The sequence below is a fragment of the Ranitomeya variabilis genome, chromosome 1 (genome assembly GCF_051348905.1).
Source record: "Ranitomeya variabilis isolate aRanVar5 chromosome 1, aRanVar5.hap1, whole genome shotgun sequence".
Taxonomy (NCBI): Eukaryota; Metazoa; Chordata; class Amphibia; order Anura; family Dendrobatidae; genus Ranitomeya; species Ranitomeya variabilis.
The window spans coordinates 133,159,008-133,185,577 of record NC_135232.1 but is presented as its reverse complement, the minus strand read 5'-3'; the positions used below and the strand labels follow the sequence as shown (position 1 = coordinate 133,185,577).

Here is a 26,570-nt window from a genome sequence, read left to right as displayed (position 1 = left end):
AACCCTCCCTGGACACCCTGAACGGGTCCGACACAAAGGATAACTCCAATAAGATGTAAACCACGAAAAAAGGAGTAGATAAATCCAAATCATCATATTAAAAACCAAAACAAACTTTTATTGAATAAATATACACAATAACAAATGTTAAAATTCAATCAGTATCATCATATTCAATATCCAATATCGCAGTAAAGCAGAGGTATCAAAAATAGGGGAGACTCAATGATAGCCAGGTCAGTAGTGCACTACATAATCATAGTACATCCCAACCATGGGTAAAGCTAAGCAATAGCACAGCAGTAAAAAGGCAGTATAAGCTGGGACACTATCACATACAATGTGAAATACACAGTAATCGGTGCCCCTATGGAGCACCAAGTCCACAGACCAACATTTAAGGCATAATACTAATTGCAGTTGCATGCTTACCCATGGTCAAATCAAAGGGGAGTAGGCAACACTTCACCCGGCGGCCCCGGACGCGCGTTTCGCGATGTAGCTTTATCAACAGGGTTCGCCTGTTCCTGCGTCTCCTGTGCTTATCACTGCCACACACCGGAAGTGTGGTTGGTAATTGGCGCATGCGCCGTGGCGCTCTGAATCGGCTGTAACCGAGGGCCGTCACTGCAGGGCGCACATGAGGCGGAACACCGCCGTATGACGTCATATGATGTGCGCCCAGCATCTAAAGACGATCATCAGAAGGAGCCGGCCACAAGAGCGTCCTCAGCGCATGCGCACACACCAGCAGCCATTTCTAAGAAGCCCAGTGAACGCGGCCATATTTGTAAGTATATAACAGAAAGAAAAACTAGACTTAAAAAGAATTGACTATAAAGCAATGAAATAACGTGCGGTTTGATGGACATCAGTGTGGGGCATAGTGACACAATCATAAATCAGACACAAACCGTGAAACACCACACAAATAAGATAATTACATAAACATAGTGACCGCAATCATAGATCGCATATGAGCAGTGAAAAGGCCACAAATGTCAAAGTGCTTGATATAAAATTAATAATACAATGTCGTGACAACATACACATTCCGTAAAATACATACATACATCGATAAATACATAAATAACAATTAAGTGGATAGTAGATCCACAAAAGGTGACACGTGTTAAAGTGTAATTGTCTAGAAATCTTCAAAATCCATATAGGACCATCCACGAATACGGCCGACTTCAACTACGGGACATCAGGGCTCGTGGTCGATATAAAATAATGATAATAAGAAGGCTAAAAACACAAAAAACAACAAAAGAACAAGTTAAAAATAAATACAACATGGGGATAAGAAAGCTCATGTACCACAAGGCGGGAAATTCATATCCCGCCTACGTCAGATTGAGACAGCCGCACAGACAAACGAAAACAGAGGACATACTCGGCCCCTCCACTTATAGGAAGGGAACGAAACTGAGCTGTTCATTCAGCCCTCTTGGGGCCATGGTATCAAGGGTGACGATCCACTTGCATTCACGTTGTGCCAAAATTTTGGCCATATCACCACCCCTGATACCACCATGAACCCTATCGATGCCCCTTACCTTAAGGCCAGTGGGATCCGATCCGTGATGCAATCGAAAATGCCTAGGAAGAGTTTTTAAACTAGATACTTCCAAAACCTTCTTCCCCGCCTCAATATCCCGTACATGTTCGCGTGTCCTAACCTTCAACTCCCTTGACGTGAGACCAATATAGATAAGGGAGCAGGGACACGTCGCATAATATATCACGTGGGTGGTATTACACGATATAAATTCCCGTATCTTAAATTCCCTGCTCCCATTAGATGTTATAAAGGTCCCACATCTCAGGATGTTAGGACACGCGACACATGAACCGCAGGGGAAGCAGCCCTGTCTTGGGCTACTTGTGCCAAAGGGGCACCTGGTTTTTGCCACATAGTGGCTCCTCACCAGGTTGTCCCTCAAGTTTCTCCCCCTTCGTTGTGTCATCAAAGGGCGTTTGGTGAGTTGGGAGGCAAGGATATTATCTGTTAACAAAATAGGCCAGTGTCTATTAAGGCTATCACGAATCAGATTCCACCGGCAATTAGACGTTGAAATGAACCTCACCTCCGGTTCTTGAGTGGGTTTACTCAATTTACCTTGGCACAATAAGTCCTCCCTCCGCGAAGATCTAGCCCTTCTATACCCTGCCCTAATACACCGACGACTGTATCCCCGGGCCTTGAAGCGCTCAGCGAGGATGGTAGACTGTCTCTCGAAGCGGGCCTCCGTGGAGCAAACCCGCCTGTTCCTCAAGAATTGTCCAACTGGGATGGCTTTAATAACTGAGTAATTATGTGCCGAGGAGGCATGCAATAAGGCATTTACAGATGTTTCCTTCCTGTATAAATCAGTCTCAATTGAGCCATCCTCGGCCACACACAGGGTGATATCCAAAAAATCAATTCTACTCTTATGACAAGTGTACGTGAATTTTAAATTAAAGTTGTTGTCATTAAGTTCCTGCATAAACCTGGTTAGGCTGGTCTCGCCACCGTTCCAAATCATTATGTATATATGATTCTTCTGTGTTTTTCGCAGTGTCCAACCCTAAGCCCATGGATTTTCGCACGCGGGACCAGACATGGTTGTCCCGCCTACAAGAGGTTTTCAAGGGAGACTCCATTGGTATTTTAGACACCAACAATGGGGATTCTAAGGAAAGGATTGTCAGATTGAGAACTTTGCTGCACAGGCGGACGAAACTATGGTGGAATAGGGCAACCCTGGGTCAATATCTGGCTCGTGGCCTAATTCCCAGGGGTTTACGCATCCAAATTTTCCCAGCATTTCCCATTGAGGACGAGACGTTTAGAGGAGAATGGGAGGAACTTGCCACAAGGTGTTCCAAGGGCTTTATTGAATTACTCATGAAGTTAGACGAAACAAAGCTAATAGATTTGGAAAAGGAGATTGATGGCATCCAGGCGCTGATTAAGGACGAGTTGACACCTGAGGCGCTGGAAAAATTGAATGGGGACTTGGACAAGGATTTCTCTAAGTGGGAGCAAGAGATCAGTGCTGTGAAAACTAAAAAACTGCAGCGGGATAATACTGATTACCGTGAGAATAGGGTGTATCGATGGAGGTCGAATAGAATTAAGAATCGTCCCTCAGTACAAACAAGATCTGGCTCAGTCTCCTCTATAACGTCTATGGATGAGTCAAGTGCAGCTTCTGACCAATCGACACCGGCTGGTGGTGATAAGAGTAGGAAGACTCAACCAGTCAGAGCTGCCAAGGGGAAATACATGACTAATAAGAGGAAATTCACCTCTCCACCGACATATGAGAGGAAGGCAAAAAGCACCAACTTAGAGGTAATTAACCTGTCCACTTATCCCCTATCAGAGACACAGATTGAAGTGTTGAAACTTGGCCTTAGCTTTGTTCCGTCTAACCGTTTTGATTTTTTCACAGCCCTAAAAGACACGCATCTGTTCTGCCGTAAGCTTTTACTCAAGAAACTACATGGTCAGAAAAATGCTGGTTGTGGCACACTGAATGATGCAGAGACTACAGCTCTCTCGGCATTAGAAGATCTATTGAAGGAACAACAGCCTGATCATGTAGGTAAATTCCCGACATCAATTGCTTCCAGATCCACCACCTTCCCCCCTTTGTCTTTATGTTCCCAGATAGACATCTTTTGCAGGCTGGTCTCTGAGGATCTTATGAAGATACCCAGAGGTATATATAGGGACAACTTAACAGTAGGCCAAAGGGTGGCCTTGGAGGAACTACAGTCTTTGGACATGGTGGTTATCAAACCTGCTGACAAGGGGGGGAATGTGGTGGTCTGGCCTGTCGAGAAGTATGAGAAAGAGGCTTTGAGGCAGTTGAGAAATAAAGAGACTTATCGTGTCTTGGCTCAGAACCCTACTCAGGTTTTTCTGAAAAAATTGGAACACATTGTGGCACCAGCTTATGAGCTGGGTATTATACCCAAAAGGGTTTTAGATGGTTTATTGCCCAAATTCCCCAGGGTTGCGACCTTCTATCTCCTGCCCAAGGTGCACAAGGACGCTGTTAATCCACCGGGCCGCCCTATTGTCTCTGGCATGGGAGGGCTATGTGAAAATGCATGTAAATTTATTGATTTTTATTTAAAGACATTGGTGGAGACCTTGCCCTCCTTTGTCAGAGACACGACTGACGTGTTGAGGAGAGTTGAGGGACTGTCTCTGGAGGCGGGCATGCTTTTGGTTACTATTGATATAGAATCTTTGTATACATCCATCAGGCATGATGACGGCCTGAGGGCCACCCGCTTCTTCCTCGAGAGTACCAACTGGGATGGTCATTTCTTGGAATTTATTTTGGAGTTGTTGGAATTTGTTTTAACCCATAATTTTTTTGTATTTAAGGATAAGTTTTATTTGCAGATACAAGGTACTGCAATGGGCGCGGCATGTGCTCCGTCTTATGCAAATTTATTTTTGGGTTTTTGGGAAAGGCACATTTTTCAGGGCGACGGGGCACATGCCGCGGACTCTGTGGTTGGCTGGTTTCGCTACATTGATGATGTTCTTATGATTTGGAACGGTGGCGAGACCAGCCTAACCAGGTTTATGCAGGAACTTAATGACAACAACTTTAATTTAAAATTCACGTACACTTGTCATAAGAGTAGAATTGATTTTTTGGATATCACCCTGTGTGTGGCCGAGGATGGCTCAATTGAGACTGATTTATACAGGAAGGAAACATCTGTAAATGCCTTATTGCATGCCTCCTCGGCACATAATTACTCAGTTATTAAAGCCATCCCAGTTGGACAATTCTTGAGGAACAGGCGGGTTTGCTCCACGGAGGCCCGCTTCGAGAGACAGTCTACCATCCTCGCTGAGCGCTTCAAGGCCCGGGGATACAGTCGTCGGTGTATTAGGGCAGGGTATAGAAGGGCTAGATCTTCGCGGAGGGAGGACTTATTGTGCCAAGGTAAATTGAGTAAACCCACTCAAGAACCGGAGGTGAGGTTCATTTCAACGTCTAATTGCCGGTGGAATCTGATTCGTGATAGCCTTAATAGACACTGGCCTATTTTGTTAACAGATAATATCCTTGCCTCCCAACTCACCAAACGCCCTTTGATGACACAACGAAGGGGGAGAAACTTGAGGGACAACCTGGTGAGGAGCCACTATGTGGCAAAAACCAGGTGCCCCTTTGGCACAAGTAGCCCAAGACAGGGCTGCTTCCCCTGCGGTTCATGTGTCGCGTGTCCTAACATCCTGAGATGTGGGACCTTTATAACATCTAATGGGAGCAGGGAATTTAAGATACGGGAATTTATATCGTGTAATACCACCCACGTGATATATTATGCGACGTGTCCCTGCTCCCTTATCTATATTGGTCTCACGTCAAGGGAGTTGAAGGTTAGGACACGCGAACATGTACGGGATATTGAGGCGGGGAAGAAGGTTTTGGAAGTATCTAGTTTAAAAACTCTTCCTAGGCATTTTCGATTGCATCACGGATCGGATCCCACTGGCCTTAAGGTAAGGGGCATCGATAGGGTTCATGGTGGTATCAGGGGTGGTGATATGGCCAAAATTTTGGCACAACGTGAATGCAAGTGGATCGTCACCCTTGATACCATGGCCCCAAGAGGGCTGAATGAACAGCTCAGTTTCGTTCCCTTCCTATAAGTGGAGGGGCCGAGTATGTCCTCTGTTTTCGTTTGTCTGTGCGGCTGTCTCAATCTGACGTAGGCGGGATATGAATTTCCCGCCTTGTGGTACATGAGCTTTCTTATCCCCATGTTGTATTTATTTTTAACTTGTTCTTTTGTTGTTTTTTGTGTTTTTAGCCTTCTTATTATCATTATTTTATATCGACCACGAGCCCTGATGTCCCGTAGTTGAAGTCGGCCGTATTCGTGGATGGTCCTATATGGATTTTGAAGATTTCTAGACAATTACACTTTAACACGTGTCACCTTTTGTGGATCTACTATCCACTTAATTGTTATTTATGTATTTATCGATGTATGTATGTATTTTACGGAATGTGTATGTTGTCACGACATTGTATTATTAATTTTATATCAAGCACTTTGACATTTGTGGCCTTTTCACTGCTCATATGCGATCTATGATTGCGGTCACTATGTTTATGTAATTATCTTATTTGTGTGGTGTTTCACGGTTTGTGTCTGATTTATGATTGTGTCACTATGCCCCACACTGATGTCCATCAAACCGCACGTTATTTCATTGCTTTATAGTCAATTCTTTTTAAGTCTAGTTTTTCTTTCTGTTATATACTTACAAATATGGCCGCGTTCACTGGGCTTCTTAGAAATGGCTGCTGGTGTGTGCGCATGCGCTGAGGACGCTCTTGTGGCCGGCTCCTTCTGATGATCGTCTTTAGATGCTGGGCGCACATCATATGACGTCATACGGCGGTGTTCCGCCTCATGTGCGCCCTGCAGTGACGGCCCTCGGTTACAGCCGATTCAGAGCGCCACGGCGCATGCGCCAATTACCAACCACACTTCCGGTGTGTGGCAGTGATAAGCACAGGAGACGCAGGAACAGGCGAACCCTGTTGATAAAGCTACATCGCGAAACGCGCGTCCGGGGCCGCCGGGTGAAGTGTTGCCTACTCCCCTTTGATTTGACCATGGGTAAGCATGCAACTGCAATTAGTATTATGCCTTAAATGTTGGTCTGTGGACTTGGTGCTCCATAGGGGCACCGATTACTGTGTATTTCACATTGTATGTGATAGTGTCCCAGCTTATACTGCCTTTTTACTGCTGTGCTATTGCTTAGCTTTACCCATGGTTGGGATGTACTATGATTATGTAGTGCACTACTGACCTGGCTATCATTGAGTCTCCCCTATTTTTGATACCTCTGCTTTACTGCGATATTGGATATTGAATATGATGATACTGATTGAATTTTAACATTTGTTATTGTGTATATTTATTCAATAAAAGTTTGTTTTGGTTTTTAATATGATGATTTGGATTTATCTACTCCTTTTTTCGTGGTTTACGTTAATATATACTAGTAGCACCAGTACGGCAGGGGTTAATATATACTAGTAGCACCAGTACGGCAGGGGTTAATATATACTAGTAGCACCAGTACGGCAGGGGTTAATATATACTAGTAGCACCAGTACGGCAGGGGTTAATATATACTAGTAGCACCAGTACGGCAGGGGTTAATATATACTAGTAGCACCAGTATGGCAGGGGTTAATATATACTAGTAGCACCAGTATGGCAGGGGTTAATATATACTAGTAGCACCAGTATGGCAGGGGTTAATCTGTGCCAGTGACTGTCACCAGTGTGGGCTCAGAAGTGACGGCTGTACTCAGACGCTTTCCCCAGTGCTGCCTTCTCATTGGTCCGCTCACCGATGACGATTATCAGGGCTCATCTCCTATTGGTTCGGAAACTCCACTATCATTACAGCGGTCACGGTGAGGGCGCTGCCCGAGGTGCTGACTGACTGCAACAGGCGCCGTGCCCGGTGTGTGCCCGCCCGGTGTGCGCCGTGCCCGGTGTGCGCCCGCCCTGGGAGTCCCGCCATGGCCGCACTGGAGTGGTACGCGCACAAGGCCCTGGGGGACGGCGTGTTCTGGATACAGGAGCGCTTCTATGAGTCGGGAAACCGGGCGAATATTTGGCTGGTGCGCGGCTCCCAGCAGGACCTGGTGATAGACACCGGACTCGGACTGCGCAGCCTCCCGGACTACCTGAGCGCTGCTGGGCTGCTCCCGCACGGCAAGGACGGGGGTTCCGGGCGCCGACCGCTCATGGCTGTGGCCACTCACGTTCACTTTGACCACGCCGGCGGCCTGCACCAGTTCGAGCAGGTGGCGGTGCACCGGGACGAGGCGGAGGCGCTTATCCGGGGAGACAACTTCGAGACGGTGACGTGGCTGTCTGACGGTGAAGTGGTGAAGCCCCCGACGCCCGGCTGGAGCGCCAGTCAGTACAAGGTGCAGGCGGTGACCCCCAGCCACATCCTGGAGGACGGTAATCCCCACCTAGAGATCATAGCCATCTGCTCCTTACTGACTCTTGCCAGTAGGTGGCAGCAGGTAGAGGATGAGGAGTGTGAGGTTCCGGTTATTCCCCTAGAGCAGGGGTCCCCAACCTGTAGCTCGGGAGCCACATGTGGCTCGCGGTCCCATGAATTGTGGCTCGCGGCTGTCTGCCAGCTTGTTGCATTAGCTGCAGGTCTAGCAAACAGGTATGAGGAGAAAATCTAAAAATGGTGAATTTTGTGTGTAGCCCTGAACAGAAGAGCTGATCTGATGCACATATACTGGTTTTAGAGATAATTTAAGTATGGGACGCTGGAGACAGGATGATAATACATACCTGTCGGAGAAGGTGCCTAAAGCTAAATGTGACAGTATGTTGAGAGTGCTGCATGGGAGAATACTGTATGGGAGTATTGTGGGGACTGCTGGATCTTGGTATAATCCTTCGGGGTGATTTCTGTGGAAAAGCTTTGGTTATCATTATACCCATAATGGGGGCTCTGGTTGCCACTACTGTGAGGGTGAGGGAGCAATATGTGGCTCGCGACGCCCTCTCAGAGCGGAATGTGGCTCGCGACGCTCTCAAAGAGCAGAATGTGGCTCTCTAGGTCAGAAAGGTTGGGGACCACTGCCCTAGACATTGACCATTGGGTGGGTGCTGCCTCCCCTCGTGTCCAGTAGACCCTGGATCTGCAGTGATTGGCAGTGCCACACTAGGGGCAGAAGGTATTTATCATTTTCCAGGGGGAATAACAGGAGCAGCACACTGTCCCCGAATTGTCCTTCTATGGTAACTACACAGACTGGTCAGGAGGGCTGGCAGACCCCCATCATCGGCTACAGGCACTATGAAGGTCTTAGTCAGTGTCTAAAGGCCCCGTCACACATAGCGATTTACCAACGATCACGACCAGCGATACGACCTGGCCGTGATCGTTGGTAAGTCGCTGTGTGGTCGCTGGGGAGCTGTCACACAGACAGCTCTCTCCAGCGACCAACGATCAGGGGAACGACTTCGGCATCGTTGAAATTGTCTTCAACGATGCCGAAGTCCCCCTGCAGCACCCGGGTAACCAGGGTAAACATCGGGTTACTAAGCGCAGGGCCGCGCTTAGTAACCCGATGTTTACCCTGGTTACCAAAAAAACCAAACAGTACATACTCACCATCTGATGTCCGTCAGGTCCCTTGCCGTCTGCTTCCTGCTCTGACTGAGTGCCGCCGTACAGTGAGAGCAGAGTGCAGCAGTGACGTCACTGCTGTGCTGTACTTTCACTTTCACTTTGCGGTGCTCAGTCAGTGTGGGAAGCAGACGGCAAGGGACCTGACGGACATCAGATGGTGAGTATGTACTGTTTGTTTTTTTTTACATTTACGCTGGTAACCAGGGTAAACATCGGGTTACTAAGCGCGGCCCTGCGCTTAGTAACCCGATGTTTACCCTGGTTACCAGTGAAGACATCGCTGGATCAGTGTCACACACACCGATTCAGCTCTGTCAGCGGGACCTCAACGACCAAAAAACGGCCCAGGCCATTCCGACACGACCAGCGATCTCGCAGCAGGGGCCTGATCGCTGGTACGTGTCACACATAGCGAGATCGCTACTGAGGTCGCTGTTGCGTCACAAAACTTGTGACTCAGCAGCGATCTCGCTAGCGATCTCGCTATGTGTGACGGGGCCTTTAGACCTGGGACCCTGGTAATCCTGACGATGGGGGGCCAAGTTCTGACTGACCGCAGGGCTTCTAGTCGCTATCTTCCTCCATAAAGTCATTGGTGAAACTTTGCAGTTTCTGTATCTCCCAATCGATGAGTTTCCAGGCCATGAAAGCCGTGATCTACTGTAATTCTGGATGGAAACGATGAATGTAGTTAGTGTCGGCATGTGTGAGGCCTCAGAAATACCACATTAGCGTCTTCTATTCCTTGAGAGTAATCCACATGGAAGAAAATATCATAAAATATATTTCTCAACATCCAAAGTCAAACCCCGGGACGGACGGACCCCTAGAAGGTCGTTCAGTCACGAATTCGGGTGGTCTCCAACCCCGTGAAGATGTCCCGATGCCATGACCACCTCTCCACATGGACTGACAGTCATTTCCCAGATTCTTGTGGATTTCACATTGGTGACATTGGTTCCTCTTTAGCCCTGGTTCGTCGTTGGTGTTTCTCCATTTTTATGAAGTAATTACCTATTTCTTAGTGGCTTTAGTATTTGCACCTTAATCTCTCAACGTTGTGCACCACTTTTAAGTTTTGTTTATTTTTTGAAGTCTTTATTATTTTTCCTCGACTACTTTACATATCCACATGTTTTAGACAGATTCATAAAATGCCAATTTAACCTAATGTGCCATTATGTTTGGGCTCATTTCACTGCACCAGTCCACACCTTGAGAAAGGTTTCTGCAGGAGCTTTCAGTTTGGCGCATTTTTACAAATTTCTAAAGGATTTGAACTTTTTGGTGCTAAAATGTCACAAATACAGAGGTTGTCCACTACGATGGCCTATCCTTAGGAAAGGATATCAATGTCTGATCTGTTAGAGTCTGACGCCTGGCACCCCCACTGACCAGCAGCTATCAGTGTATACTGCGGTGACTGCCAGCTGGAAGGACTCACTAGCGGAGCTGGCCGCCTTCTCATATGGGCCACCGCAGGGTACAACATATCTGCCTTTTATTCAAATCAATAAGAGTAACCTGTGGCGGCCACTATCAGCAGACGGCCTGCTCCGCAAGCGAGTACTTCAAGCGGCCCACATCGATATCTGCTGATAGGCAAGGGTGCTGGGTGTCGGACCCCGACTGATTAGGCATCAATGACCTATCCTAAGTATTTTTGAATTTGCTCAAAATTCATGAAGAATTTTGGGCAGAAAATGTCAGCAAATACCAGAAGACGAAAAAAGAAAGTGACTTCAATAAATGGCAAATGATGTATGGGGCCCTTTATGTATTTGATGTCATATACTTGGGTTCTATGGTACTTTTGTTCTAGGGATTAACATAGCATTTTGCCACATGAGGGACATTTTTAGCACTATTTATTTTGATTGTTGTTATTATCAGTGAATATATTGCTGAAGTTCTTGCACAGTGCATTCTGCTTTCTATGGAGGTGTGACTTCCCACATAACAATAGGATTGCACAAGTTGCCAGACCACTAAAGTGTAACACAAAGCATCAGTGTGAATTAGTGGCTTGTATTCTACGCAGATGATTTCAGCTCTCAGGCTACACAGCGCCATATCGTGGTCGAGGCCAGCCCCAGACATGAACATAAATGCAGCTGACAGTGTTCACATGGGTGATAGATACAGAACTGAAGATCCTTTCTTGTTCTTGGCTGCATCATGCTACATATTAAACGTTTAATCCTGAGACTGAAGGGCTGGTTCAGTGCTGTGCTTCACAGCCGCACTCCTGGCCACCATCTGTGCAGGGAACTGTTGTAGCTCCATTCACCCAAATAGGGCTGTGCTTCAGTTACCTTATGCTGGGGAAAATAGTGAAGGGGGCGCAACAATAAATATTCAAATGTCCTTCCTGAAGCCTCCATAATCTTTCTATTTTTGACAATCTCATCTGGCTTAAAGAGGGCTTATCACTTGCTAAAAAAAATATTTGAGTTAAATACAATGTAAAAATTCCTAAGCTCCCTCTGATTCCTGTGTTCTTTTCCCTGTTGCTTTAAGTTGCTCCATTGTAGAGATATTCACGTTTGATTTTTTCTGGAGAGCACTTTATGAAATCTTTGCTTGAAGTCCAACTGGGCGTTTCTTCAGAGTCTTCTCTGGGGGGGTGTGCTTTCACCCCCTCCTTCCCAACACTGCCAATTACAGTTCAGCAGCTGATCTAACAGTACCAGAGGATGCTGAGCTGTGGCAGCATTTGAGGGAAGGGGGCACAGTGCACGCCCCTAGAGAATGCTCTGAAGATACGCCCAAGTTGAACTGGAAGCAGAGATTTCACATTGCACTCCAAAAGCAACAAATGTGTATATCTCTGCAATGGAGCGACGCTACACAAAATGGAATAAAATGGCAGAATCGGGGAAACTCAAGGATTTTACAAGGTATATAATACAATTTCTGTGATCATGTGACAGGTCTTGTCAGTCTTTGAGACCAATGAAAATATCACAAATTTCATCAACATCTTCTCTTATTGCCAATGTGCCCTTCTGAAATCTCGGGAGATGGATACTGGGAGACCTAACAATAAGTCTGTCAGAGTAGAGAACAGCTAACAAAGAGTGTCTCTCCCTCTGGTGGAGCTGGTGCCTCTATGTATTACTTGGTTGACCAGTAGCTGAATGACCGGCATGTAATCCTACATTTCCCAACACTTCTTCTGTGCTGCCGGTTTTTGAAGCTGGACATACAAAGTCAACAATGCAGATTTATTTATGAAATGGGTGGTCTTCAAGAACCCACCCCATTAAGTGAGTGGACAAGCTGTAACATGGTGGATTGTGGTCAGTTTATACATTGTAGTCATCCATATAAAGTAGCATATACCCGATACGTAAATGTGTGAGAAACAAGACATGATGTTCCAGAAGAATGTAACCTAAACCGTTCTTATTGATCCTTTGAGGAAAGCACATTCAGATCCTGCAGATATTACAGTCTCCACCATGATTGCACAGCGGAAGCATTTACTTGTTCTCATCGATTTGCCATAATACAAACAGAAGTGCTCACCCCTTTATCGGCCTGCTCAAAAAGCAGCTCTTAAGTGGATAGCAGACACATAGAAGTAATGGGCTGTGTGCGCTCACATCTCTAGGAGTACCAACTTATTTCTCGTATAATGGCTTTGCAATGTTTGTTCACACTGACATAATCATGGAAAAGTAATCATTCATTATGTATGTGATGTTGTGTAGAGCGTGGCTGTGCATATTAAATCCTGGCCCATAATTACTTGCAACTGTTGGCAGGATGATCTCAGGGTTTCCTGGATGTAGTGCTTGGCGCCCCATCATCAGAGACCACTTATTGGACATAGTACAGCACAGCAGAAATACCAGCGTGTGTCATTAAAGCATAGGAAAATATAATTACTGATCTACTTCAGTTATGTTGTGGAAATAACTCATAGAGGAAATTTTTGTTCTAATGGTTTACAGTGAATATTATTAATTTATCTTGGCACTACCACAAAGTATGTTAGAGGCAGATGTTTGGCCTATATATGTAGTACACCTAAGATAATCCTTACCCCTATGTCTTATTAGGGGTCAGAGATGCCCTTTTTAAAGAATCATAGAATGTTAGAGTTGGATGGGACCTCCAGGGTCATCGTGTTCAGCCCCCTGATCAATGCAGGATTCACTAAACCATCTCAGAAGACATAGTGCGAAACGCGCGTCAGGGAGTCCAGTAATAATTGGGTATTTATCTTTCCTTTTATGCCCAACACATACTGCAGTGATTGCAATGTTTATCAAGCATTTGGTTCTGTATACTTCTTACAGAGTACCTGCAATCAGTCATTGTATCTATGCCCTATAACAGGTGTGTCAAACTCATTTTCATCAAGCGCCACATCAGCATTATGGTTGCCGTTAAAGGGCCAATTGAAATTGTAAGGGCTCATGTAGTTGTCCATGCAACATGTTATAAGGATGGACTAGCCATTAGCTATAAGAGGCCTGTCCCTGGGTAGTAGGGCTAGGAAGTTAAAACGCTCTCTCTGGGTAGTAGACCTAAGAGTGCTGTTACTGGGTAATAGGGATAAAAGAGCTGTCCATGGCTAGTACTGGTTAAGGCTACATTCACATTTGCGGTCAGCGCCGCAGCGTCGGGCGCCGCAGCGGCGCCGCATGCGTCATGCGCCCCTATATTTAACATGGGGGCGCATGGACATGCGTTGTGCTGCGTTTTGCGCCGCATGGCCGCAAGAAACGCATCAAGTTGCATTTTTTTTGCGTCCAACTTTCGGCCAAAAACGACGCATGCGGCGCAAAACGCAGCGTTTTAGCGTGCGTTTTGCCGCGTTTTTGTTTGCGTTGTGCGCTTCGGCGCCGACACTGCGGCGCACAACGCAAATGTGAACGTAGCCTAAGCCAGCTGTCCCTGTGTAGTAGGACAGAAAGAGCTATTCTTGGGTAGTAGAGTTAAGAGCTGTCCCTGAATAGTAGGGATAAGCGATCTGTCCCTGGGTAGTAGGGCTAGGAGCGCTGTCCCTAGGTAGTGGGGCTATGAGCACGGTCCCCAGATAGTAGAGCTAATGTAGCTGTCCCTAGGTAGTAGGGCTAAGGAAGCAGTCCCTGGGTAGTAGGGTTAAGAGTAGTGATGAGCGAGTATACTCGTTGCTTGGGTTTTCCCGAGCACGTTCGGGTGGTCTCCGAGTATTTGTTAGTGCTCGGAGATTTAGTTTTCGTTGCCACAGCTGCATGATTTACGGCTGCTAGACAGGCTGAAGACATGTGAGGCGAGCCTGTACTTAACAAGAACACCTCATATACCAAATTAGAAAACCAAGAAAGAAATTTTATATTATTTTTTGTTTTTTCTCTGGTCTTTATTTGTGTTTTGGTTTTAATGCTTTTTCTTTTATTCTAGTTTATTAATTTAGGTTTATATTGCTGTATACATTCGGTGAAATTCTGGGAAACGAGGACTTTGGCGCTTTGGACTGTATTGCGCACTTTGCAACCCATGAATGAAGATCCGTTGGACCTAGGAAATATGAATACTGTAGCCCATTACATATGCATCTACTGTGTGTCATATAATAAGTGCTCCCAAATGTAATAAATAGGATTTAAATAAGATATCTGTTATAGTTGGGGGATTAGTAGTGGTTTTTGTTAGTCGTTGTTCCCTCTTTAAGTGTTTGGGGTGATTTGATATAAATTTAATGGGATGGGACACAGAGTATTATTATATAATGTCAGTTGCACTTGTAGTATTGTAATATATATGGGTGCTGGGTCCATATCATGGTCTACTTTTTGAAGTGTGTGCTGGGTCCTTTTTTATACTCTGTCCATCCTGGGGTTTTTCTGTTGGAATCTGGTTCGATATATATATCCCTTATCGTGCCATTGATTCCACATTCTGTTGTATACAGGTTTATCTTACTTCTATTTCTCTCCCACTGTCCGGCCAGTGCGCGTGCCGCGCATGCGCTGCCTCGTGCGGTGGTGGGTGGCGCTCAATGCACGGTGACGCGTTGCCATGGTCACGGGTCTGGTCATGTGACCGGACCAGGTGACGTGGTGACGCGCATCTTGAGCGCCGCTCTCCTCGGCGCGTCGCAACATGGCGGGTGCGCGTCGCATATGGCTGCAGGTAATGAGAACACAATTTGACAGTATTTAAAGGGGTTACTTTTGCTGCTTACTCACCTGACGAAGCCACAGGCGTGGTGAAACGCGCGTCGAGGTGTCCACTCCACGGGTCTATACACGAGGGCCATCATGTCCACAGGTATTGTGCAAGTGTTATTTTAGTTAGGCCTTATTACGGGCTGATTATGCCATACTATGCTCTGTGATGTCAGGCCAATGGGTTTAGGTGCAATACATGGGGCAGTAATCTTTTAAAGCATTTTTATTAAGACTTAGATACTGCAATCTGTTACTAAATATCTATTTGCCCTATATGATATATGCGCTCGGGCATACTGGCTACCAAACATCCCATGTCATTTTGACTGGGTCTCTTTGGCCTGGTGGTATGGTCCCGTGGATTCTCTTTTTCTGCTGATACTAAATTACAGATGCTCTGGTCATCTGATGTGTACTCTTTTTTTGAATATTTTTGCATATATTTATCTTGTATTGTGATAATTTTATCAATAAACATTGTTATATTGGGAATTGCTCCTTCAGTTTTTCTCTTTATTGGTTTATGTGAGGAAAGCCTGTTTGTTAGGGAATTCCCACATGTGTTCAGGCTGTCCAGTAGCCGCAAATCATGCAGCTGAGGCGACGAAAACTAAATCTCTGAGTACTAACAAATGCTCGGAGATCACCCGAGCGTGCTCGGGAAAACCCGAGCAACGTGTATACTCGCTCATCACTAGCTAAGAGTGCTGTCCCTGGGTAGTATAGCTAAGAATGCTGTCCCTGGGTGGCAGCTACTAAGCTTTCCTTGAGTACTAGGGCTAAAAGAGCTGTTTATGGGTAGTAGGGCTAAAAGCCCTGTCCCTGGATAGTAGGGCTAAGAGCAATGAACCTCAGTAGTAGGGCTAAGAGCAATGTACCTGAGTAGTTAGCAGCTAAGATAGCTGTCTCTAGGTAGTAGGGCTAAGAGAGCTGTGCCGGACCTCAACAGTCCAAGGTGAACTGCTCCCTATGCTAAGTACTGGCTGCGTCTGCTCTGATTCAGAGATGGAACCACACAAATGTGCTGGTTGACTGCGTTCACTTTTTGTGTTGGCTGACTACGTTCACTATTTGTGCTGGCTGACTGCGTTCACTATTTGTGCTGGCTGACTGCGTTCACTGTTTGTGCTGGCTGACTGCGTTCACTGTTTGTGCTGGCTGACTGCGATCACTTTTTGTGCTGGCTGACAGCGATCACTGCATTCACCGTTTGTGTTGGCTGACTGCGTTCATGGAGTTCACCGTTTGTGCAGGCTAACTTTGTTCATGAAGTGCACTGTTCACTCTGGTAAAGATGGCCCTGCTACTTGTGCTGGCTCCGTCCCCTGTTTACCGCTCGCTGCATCTGATCAGATTCAAAAATTGCATCAGAGATCCCTGTGCCGGCTCCGTCCCATCTGCCAAGCACTGGCTGTGTAGACGTAGAATGCAGCCAGTACTTATTAGAAGGTGTGGCGCCAGCACAGGGGGGCGGCTGCCATCTTAAATTTAGAGCTCCAGTGCACACTTCAACACTGCTCCGACCGGCTGTCCACTTTCCCAGTACGCTGGTCGGAGCAGTGCTAAAGTGTCTTCTGACCTCGCGGGCTGTGTAAAGTGACATGGTGGGCCGGATTCCATTTACGGCCCTTGGTGACCTTTTCTCCGGCCTTGGTCGGATTCCCGGGAACCACAATGCTTGGGCCGGCAGTTGTATTTTATAGGCTGCCAGTCCTTTAATTTCTTTTTGCTTTGCGAGCAAGCGCACGTAGTGTTCACTACTGGACGCTGAGGAGTGTGCAGTGAAAGATTATGTCCTGACACCAGTGCCAGCGTCAGGACGTACCTTGTGGGTGAAGTTAGTGTGTGATTTGTACGGCCTCTGAAGGATGGTATAAATATCCAAATGGCCCTATAGTAATAAGTAACTATTGGATCCATGTATTAACTTCAGTCAGTGGTTATATCTGTATATTATCATTGCTTGGGATGTACTATCGTTTTGCGTTTATATATCTATATTTTATTATTGTCTGAGATGTACTATCATTTTGAATGCTGCTGTGATTTTTAACCATCCTACTAGGGAGAGACATTACTCTGAATTGTATTTGTCTTTGTATCATCAGGCCTCCTTTACACATCTGGTTTTTAAGGACCGCAAATACTGACACGCACACTCATTGTATTCAGTGGTGCTCACATGTCAGGTTTTTCACATGAAAAACCCGCAGACATGTCAGTTTTTTATCAGCAGCACGGACAAAATGTGTGACACACACGTGTACACTGGTGACACACGGATGACATCGTAATAGGCTTCTTCTGGAAAAAGATATGAAGAAAAAAAAGGCCGCTGTATTTTTAAGCACAAAATCAAAGCTTTTCTGTACAATTAAAAAAAGCGTAAAAAACTTTGCTTCACATCTGCCCCAAAATTGTATCAAATAAGTGGGAAAACACGTAATAAACCCAAAGCAAATACGCATTAATTAGAGACGATTGTTACTGCGTCATCTGGTGCGGACACCTGCAGATAAAAAGCAGAAGGAACACAGCATTTATGCTACATGTGAACACAACCTCAGCTTTACACATTTATTATATTTTTTGGGGTTAATGGAGGAAAAATATCAAACACGCTAATATTTTTATGTCATTTACCGATCCCCATAAAGAATCTGATCTCTGCGGGTCGTTACGATTACAAGGACACCAACTGTGTCCATGTTATGTGCTGATTTCTGATGTTTAGTATTTAAAAAAATGCATTAAAAATGACATTTTTTTTCATTAATACGTGTTTTTCATTATTATTTTTTTGTAATTTTATAGGATGAAAAAATCTCTTATTCTCCCTCTAGAATATAGAAACATACATTGTACAGAGCAATGTATTTCTACCAGTATCATCTGTATATAGTCAGGTCCTGGAATACAGAACAAGTACCATCGGGCTTGTGGCTCAGCAGCTCAAAGCACCTGTCTGTAATGTTAAAGTTGTGGGTTTAAAACCTGGGAGACTCACAGTAAAAACATTTTTGTAATTGCTTATTATTTTTAATACTTTTATAGGAACAAAAAAAAATTCTTCACCTCAGTATACAAATACGGTACATCACAAAAATTCACTTCAGATGATACCGTTTTGCAATGCATAGGTAAGACATACAGATTTAGGAGTAAAAGCTCCAGTGATAATTGTCTACCACATCTGGACTTACAGTACAGACCAAAAGTTTGGACACACCTTCTCATTTAAAGATTTTTCTGTATTTTCACGACTATGAAAACTGTACATTCACACTGAAGGCATCAAAACTATGAATTAACACATGTGGAATTATATACTTAACAAAAAAGTGTGAAACAACTGAAATTATGTCTTATATTCTAGGTTCTTCAAAGTAGCCACCTTTTGCTTTGATGACTGCTTTGCACACTCTTGGTATTCTCTTGATGAGCTTCAAGAGGTAGTCACCGGGAATGGTCTTCCAACAATCTTGAAGGAGATCCCAGAGATGCTTAGCACTTGTTGGCCATTTTGCCTTCACTCTGCAGTCCAGCTCACCCCAAACCATCTCGATTGGGTTCAGGTCTGGTGACTGTGGAGGGCCAGGTCATCTGGCATAGCACCCCATCACTCTCCTTCTTGGTCAAATAGCCCTTACACAGCCTGGAGGTGTGTTTGGGGTCATTGTCCTGTTGAAAAATAAATGATGGTCCAACTAAACGCAAACCGGATGGCATAGCATGCCGCTGCAAGATGCTGTGGTAGCCATGCTGGTTCAGTATGCCTTCAATTTTGAATAAATCCCCAACAGTGTCACCAGCAAAGCACCCCCACACCATCACACCTCCATGCTTCACGGTGGGAACCAGGCATGTAGAGTCCATCTGTTCACCTTTGCTGCGTCGCACAAAGACACGGTGGTTGGAAGCAAAGATCCTAAATTTGGACTCATCAGACCAAAGCACAGATTTCCACTGGTCTAATGTCCATTCCTTGTGTTCTTTAGCCCAAACTAGTCTCTTCTGCTTGTTGCCTGTCCTTAGCAGTGGTTTCCTAGCAGCTATTTGACCATGAAGGCCTGATGCACAAAGTCTCCTCTTAACAGTTTTTGTAGAGATGTGTCTGCTGCTTGAACTCTGTGTGGCATTGACCTGGTCTCTAATCTGAGCTGCTGTTTACCTGCGATATCTGAGGCTGGTGACTCAGATAAACTTATCCTCAGAAGCAGAGGTGACTCTTGGTCTTCCTTTCCTGGGGCGGTCCTCATGTGAGCCAGTTTCTTTGTAGTGCTTGATGGTTTTTGCCACTGCACTTGGGGACACTTTCAAAGTTTGCCCAAATTTTCGGACTGACTGACCTTCATTTCTTAAAGTAATGATGGCCACTCGTTTTTCTTTACTTAGCTGCTTTTTTCTTGCCATAATACAAATTCTAACAGTCTATTCAGTAGGACTATCAGCTGTGTATCCACCAGACTTCTACACAACACAACTGATGGTCCCAACCCCATTTATAAGGCAAAAAATTCCACTTATTAAACCTGACAGGGCACACCTGTGAAGTGAAAACCATTCCCGGTGACTACCTCTTGAAGTTCATCAAGAGAATGCCAAGAGTGTGCAAAGCAGTCATCAAAGCAAAAGGTGGCTACTTTGAAGAACCTAGAATATAAGACATTTTCAGTTGTTTCACACTTTTTTGTTAAGTATATAATTCCACATGTGTTAATTCATAGTTTTGATGCCTTCAGTGTGAATGTACAATTTTCATAGTCATGAAAATACAGAAAAATCTTTAAATGAGAAGGTGTGTCCAAACTTTTGGTCTGTACTGTACATGTAGGATAACACCACCATTGAGGCAAATCTGCACGTTAAACTGGTTTCACACATCCTTGTATCTCGAACCTTTAAACAGGGCTGTGGAGTCGGTAAGCCAAACCTCCGACTCCTCAATTTCCATGACACCGACCATGACTCTCCACCAAAATGGGCTCTGACTCCACAGCCCTGCCTTTAAAGTCATTGCCGTCAGCAATTCTCCTGTCATGAACTCAACAGCCTGACATATGCCTATGAGGCTGATGACTTTGGGTCAGGAGACCCGTGGCCAGTCATTCCACTATGGTCTGTACTTGGCCTAAATAATACAGTTTTAGTAAAATCTTAGGATACAGCACATTTGTATTTTAATGTGTTCTCTCGAGACTTTGACTCGTCCTATAGGAATTGTGTGAAAGTCATTTTATTTTTCGCCGTAGACATTAATGTAACATTTGGCCATAGCAGTTTTAGCTTCATAAATGCTCAAAAAAAGGCCATAAAAAATGTTAAGAACACGCTGTATGGAACTTGGCTCTTACAGCTAAAAGCTTGGATGGGAATGGAGAGTAGGCCACACATGTACATCAATATTCAAAACTTCTACAGATGTGAACAGAGAGCTGTAGCCACCCATCCATTTCCGGTGGCTCAAGATAGAACTCAGTTCTCAGGATAAGGTGGAGGTCCTTCATCTATCAGTCATTTATGGCATAAATTGGATAAATATCATGAATGCCGACCTCATACCATCACGTTTTATATTTTTCAGGGGACATCATCAGCCTTGGTGACAGACAGCTGACAGTGATGCATATGCCGGGACACTCACGTGGCAGTATCTGCTTACATGATAGAGATCGCAAGATCCTGTTCACTGGTGACGTCGCCTACGATGGATCGATGATAGACTGGCTTCCTTACAGTAATATCCCAGAGTACGTCAGATCCTGTGAAAGTCTCAAGGCTTTGGTGGACAGAGGTCTGGTAGATAAAGTGCTCCCTGGGCATTACAACACATTTGGGGCAGAAAGACTTCATCGTCTGGCCTCCAATTATATATCGAATGCTGGAGTTTGCCACAAAGTGTCAACCTATGCAGTGCGGTCTTTTGCTGGATTGGCCCTTCGTGTAAGTAACTCCAGGAGAACAACTTAGAGCCTCGACACTGCCAGAAATGAATGGACTTCTATGCAAACATCTGAAACCAAACAAAAAAACAAAGTTTCCAATATGTAGATGCCTTTATTACCTCCCATGTGAGCTTCTGTTATTATCCAGGTGGAAAGTAAATATTCTCTTACTGAATGTGGGTTTAGATTGTAAAACTTATTAATGGCCAAAGTCAGGTGAAAGTATTTATTTTTGGAAATTTTGTACAGAGAGAGTTCTGTCAGAGTGGGGGACCTACCTTGGAGTGGTCATCATATCATTGTCCGCAGACAGATTTTCAACCACAGAGGTGGTCCTCGTTTCATGATTACGTGGTTTGGGTAGCTGACTGGTTCCCTTTAAGTTCACTTGAGAAGTAGTCAAACAACAAAACCAAATTTTTGCACATTCTGTTAGAAAATCTGCAAAATATGGAATAAACAACAGAATGTTATTCAGGTTCTCCTGTGGCAGCGCTTCTCGGCTCCCTGGGGTCTCTACATCTGATGACATGGTGTCACATAGAAAGCAGCCAGTCGCAGGAGGTTCTATCTGGAGTACAGGTGCGCAAAAGCTAGTGTAAACATGGAAGCACCAGAAGAGATAAGTATACTGGCTTTTTTTTTATTCAAGCAGCAATTTTTTTTCAACAACAGCACAATTTGGTGTGGATTTTCCAGCAGCTTCTTTTGGTTTCTGTAGAAAAAAGTGGTATGTGATAACATTGCCTTACTGACATGGAATGTAGTAAAATATAAGCTATGAATACGGCACTTTTGTTATTATAAATGTCTTGGAAGTTGGTTAGACAGGGACTATTATAGTCTCCTGGCATGGGATGAAAGCTGTCACTATCTGATCTGAGAGTATAACAGCCACAGTCAGCTTCAAATCTGAGCCTCATTGGTTATATAGGTGGAGTGGCTTTGTGCCCCCTTTAGTTACATTGCTCCCGCCACCCCTGTATGAAGCATTTGCTGCAGATTATACCGTAGTTGTAACATGATACATTATGTGGAAGGGTTTAGTCCAGCAAAGTACAAAGCAGCATTAAAAAAATCCAAACTGCACCCCAATTACAGGAATCCTCAGGACGCCCAGGTCTTGTTCAGATGTCAGTGTTGGCCGTCTGAGGAATCCTCAGGATGCCCAGATCTTGTTCAGATGTCAGTGTTGGCCGTCTGAGGAATCCTCAGGATACCCAGGTCTTGTTCAGATGTCAGTGTTGGCCGTCTGAGGAATCCTCAGGATGCCCAGATCTTGTTCAGAAGTTATTGTTTGCCGTCCGAGGAATCCTCAGGATGCCCAGGTCTTGTTCAGATGTCAGTGTTGGCCGTCTGAGGAATCCTCAGGATACCCAGGTCTTGTTCAGATGTCAGTGTTTGCTATCCGTGTGTTGTCAGGTTGTTTTGCTTACTGTTGGTTTTACATACAAAAAAAAGGTCCATGCTTTCATACAGAATTTGTGGGTCTTTGAAAACCATCAAACTGGTCACAGATGGCGTCTGATTGCTGTCTGTCTTTGACAGATTGGAAGAAGAAGCTTGGGAAGCTTCCTCGGATTATTTTTGTGTAGCGGAAAACCGTGACACACGGATGATGAATATGGGCACCCGGACCATAGATGAATGAAAAACAGTCCAGAACAGTAAGGCCTCTTTCACACTTCCGTCTTTTAGCTCCTGTCGAAATCCATCGATTTTTGAAAAAACAGGATCCAGCAAATTTTTCTGCTGGATCCTGTTTTTTCCCATAGACTTGTATTAGGCTACGTTCACACTAGCGTCGGTACGGGGCCGTCGCGCTGCGTCGGCCCGACGCATACTGTGCAAGCGCCGCACAACGGGGGCAGCGGATGCTGTTTTTCCACGCATCCGCTGCCCCATTGTGAGGTGGGGGCGGAGTCCCGGTCGGAAATGGCGGACCGTCGGCACAAAAAAAGTTACATGTAACGTTTTTTGCTGCCGGCGGTCCGCCACAACACGACGCAACCGTCGCACGACGGTTGCGACGTGTGTCAATACGTTGCAATGCGTCGCTAATGTTAGTCTATGGGGAAAAAACGCATCCTGCAGACGACTTTGCAGGATGCGTTTTTTCGCCAAAACGACGCATTGCGACGTATGCAAAAAAACGCTAGTGTGAAAGTAGCCTTAGCGACGGATTGTGACGGATGGCCATCCGTTTCATCCGTCGTGCACTGGATCCGTCGGAAAACTGCTGTCCGTCGGGCAGGGAAAACGTTCAGAGGAACGTTTTTTCTGCACGCTGGTCCCGCGCTGCCCGTCGTTGGCTATAATGGAAGCCTATGGGCGCAGGATCCGTCGCTGACTATGAAAAGCAGGAATCCAGCGACGGGTTCCGTCTTTTGAAACTGAGCATGCGTGGAAGATTTTCCCGTCAGGGAAATTCTCTCTCGCTTGCTTTCTCTCTCTTTTTACTATTGATGCTGCCTATGCAGCATCAATAGTAACAAGATATGTTAAAAATAATAAAAAAAAATAAAAATTTGCAATATTCTTACCTTCCGGCGTCCCGCGCAGCGTTACCGATGCTCCCGGCAGGTAGCGTTCCCATGGATGCATTGCGAAATGACCCGATTATGTTGTGGTCTCGTGAGACCGCTACGTCATCAGAGGTCATTGCATGCAAGGCATTACTGGGATCGCTAGCTGCCGGGAGCATCGGTAATGCTGCGCAGGACGTCGGAAGGTAAGAATATTGCGATTTTTAAAATTATTTTTAAACCTGGGTTGTGTTGTGTATGCGTTTTTGCAGCGGAAAACCGCTGTGAAGACGCATACACAACAGGTGCACATAGCCTCGACGGGTCCGTCAGAAAAACTGGCCCAGTGCACCCATTTTTTACAATCTGCACAGGATCTGTCATTTCAACATTTTGACGGATCCTGTGCAGATTGTAAAAACGGAAGTGTGAAAGAAGCCCAAGGAAAAATGGTCTATTTCTTTACGGACACAAAACAAATGTGGATGTGTGAATAAGGCCTCATTCAGACATCAGTCTAAGGCCGGCGTCACACTTGGCGTAAGACAATACGCCACGTATTATACGTCCGTACTACGGCCGTAATACGGAGAAATGTTCCCAAAATAGTGATCCGTAGTCAGGGTGTGTCAGCGTATTTTGCGCATGGCATCCTCCGTATGTAATCCGTATGGCATCCGTACTGCGAGATTTTCGCGCAGGCTTGCAAAACCGACATCTAATGGATTTATGTGCTCAAATGTTCATTAAAACATATATACAGTATATATATATATATATATATATATATATGTCATTGAGACACATATATATATATATTCTGTATTTAGATTTCATTCAGCGCGATATCTGTGAACAGCCGGTAATTCAATTGACGGCTTTTAATTTCTCCTGCACAAACCCGACAGGATATGAGACATGGTTTACACACAGTAAACCATCTCATATCGCCTTTTTTTTTTGCATATTCCACACTACTAATGTTAGTAGTGTGTATGTGCAAAATTTCAGCGCTGTAGCTGCTGAAATAAAGGGTTAAATGGCGGAAAAATTTGGCGTGGGCTCCCGCGCAATTTTCTCCGCCAGAATGGTAAAGCCAGTGACTGAGGGCAGATATTAATAGCCAGGAGAGGGTCCATGGTTATTGGCCCCCCCGTGGCTAAAAACATCTGCCCCCAGCCACCCCAGAAAAGGCACATCTGGAAGATGCGCCTATTCTGGCACTTGGCCACTCTCTTCCCACTCCCTGTAGCGGTGGGATATGGGGTAATGAAGGGTTAATGCCACCTTGCTATTGTAAGGTGACATTAAGCCAGATTAATAATGGAGAGGCGTCAATTATGTCACCTATCCATTATTAATCCAATTGTAGGAAAGGGTTAAAAAACACACACACACATGATTAAAAAGGATTTTAATGAAATAAACACAGCGGTTGTTGTAATAATTTATTGTTCTCGCAATCCATTTGCAAACCCTCGCTTGGCAAAATAATAAACGCACAAGATACATACCTTCTGATGTCAGATCACTTCCCACGAAGTAATCCATCTGAAGGGGTTAACTAATATTACAGGCACGAGCTGCGATAAACCACTCGCTCGTGCCTGTAATCCCCGGGTGCTGAAAGGAAAGCAGGATCTGTACTTACATTGAGTCGCGGTGAGGCGCCCTCTGGTGGATGTTCTCATGAACTGCAGCCTGGGAACTTTTTCCCACGCTCCAGGTCATATGAGGACATCCACCAGGGGGCGCATCACCGCGACTGAAGGAAATGTAGGTCAATGACCTACATTTCATTCATTCGCCGGGGATTACAGGCACGGAGCACAGCTGCATTTAGCAGGGCTCCTGCCTGTAATATTAGTTAACCCCTTCAGATGGATTACATCGTGGGACGTGATCTGACATCAGAAGGTATGTATATTGTGCGTTTATTATTTTGCCAAGCGAGGGCCTGGAAATGGATTGCGAGAACAATAAATTATTACAACAACCGCTGTGTTTATTTCATTAAAATCGTTTTTAATCATGTGTGTGTGTGTTTTTTAACCCTTTCCTACAATTGGATTAATAATGGATAGGTGACATAATTGACGCCTCTCCATTATTAATCTGGCTTAATGTCACCTTACAATAGCAAGGTGGCATTAACCCTTCATTACCCCATATCCCACCGCTACAGGGAGTGGGAAGAGAGTGGCCAAGTGCCAGAATAGGCGCATCTTCCAGATGTGCCTTTTCTGGGGTGGCTGGGGCAGATGTTTTTAGCCATGGGGGGGCCAATAACCATGGACCCTCTCCTGGCTATTAATATCTGCCCTCAGTCACTGGCTTTACCGCTCTGGCGGAGAAAATTGCGCGGGAGCCCACGCCAATTTTTTCCGCAATTTAACCCTTTATTTCAGCAGCTACAGCGCTGAAATTTTGCACATACACACTACTAATATTAGTAGTGTGGAATATGCAAAAAAAAGGGGATATGAGATGGTTTACTGTATGTAAACCATGTCTCATATCCTGTCGGGTTTGTGAAGGAGAAGGAAAAAGCCGGCAATTGAATTACCGACTTTTCACTAACACCGCTGCGTATTTCTCGCAAGTCACACTGCAGGTCCGTGTGGAATCTGTATTTTTCTCGCCCCCATAGACTTTCATTGGCGTATTATTTGCGCAATACGCTGACAAACGCAACATGCTGCGATTT

At 45.2% G+C, this 26,570-nt stretch overlaps 1 protein-coding gene across 1 annotated transcript; it reads left to right on the top strand.

Annotated features, from left to right (window-relative positions):
• The first annotated feature begins 7,516 nt into the window (after nt 1–7,516).
• On the top strand, nt 7,517–21,513 carry MBLAC2 (metallo-beta-lactamase domain containing 2). Its single transcript, XM_077288976.1, has 2 exons — nt 7,517–8,031; nt 20,978–21,513. The coding sequence occupies exons 1-2, from the start codon at nt 7,581–7,583 to the stop codon at nt 21,361–21,363; spliced, it is 837 nt and encodes a 278-aa protein (XP_077145091.1). The 5' UTR covers nt 7,517–7,580; the 3' UTR covers nt 21,364–21,513.
• The last annotated feature ends 5,057 nt before the right edge of the window (nt 21,514–26,570 follow it).

Coding starts and splice junctions, on each gene's coding strand:
- MBLAC2 (XM_077288976.1), top strand. CDS start 7,581: ATGGCCGCACTGGAGTGGTACGCGCACAAGGCCCTGGGGGACGGCGTG. Junction 8,032..20,977: donor CAGCCACATCCTGGAGGACG/GTAATCCCCACC, acceptor TATATTTTTCAG/GGGACATCATCAGCCTTGGT.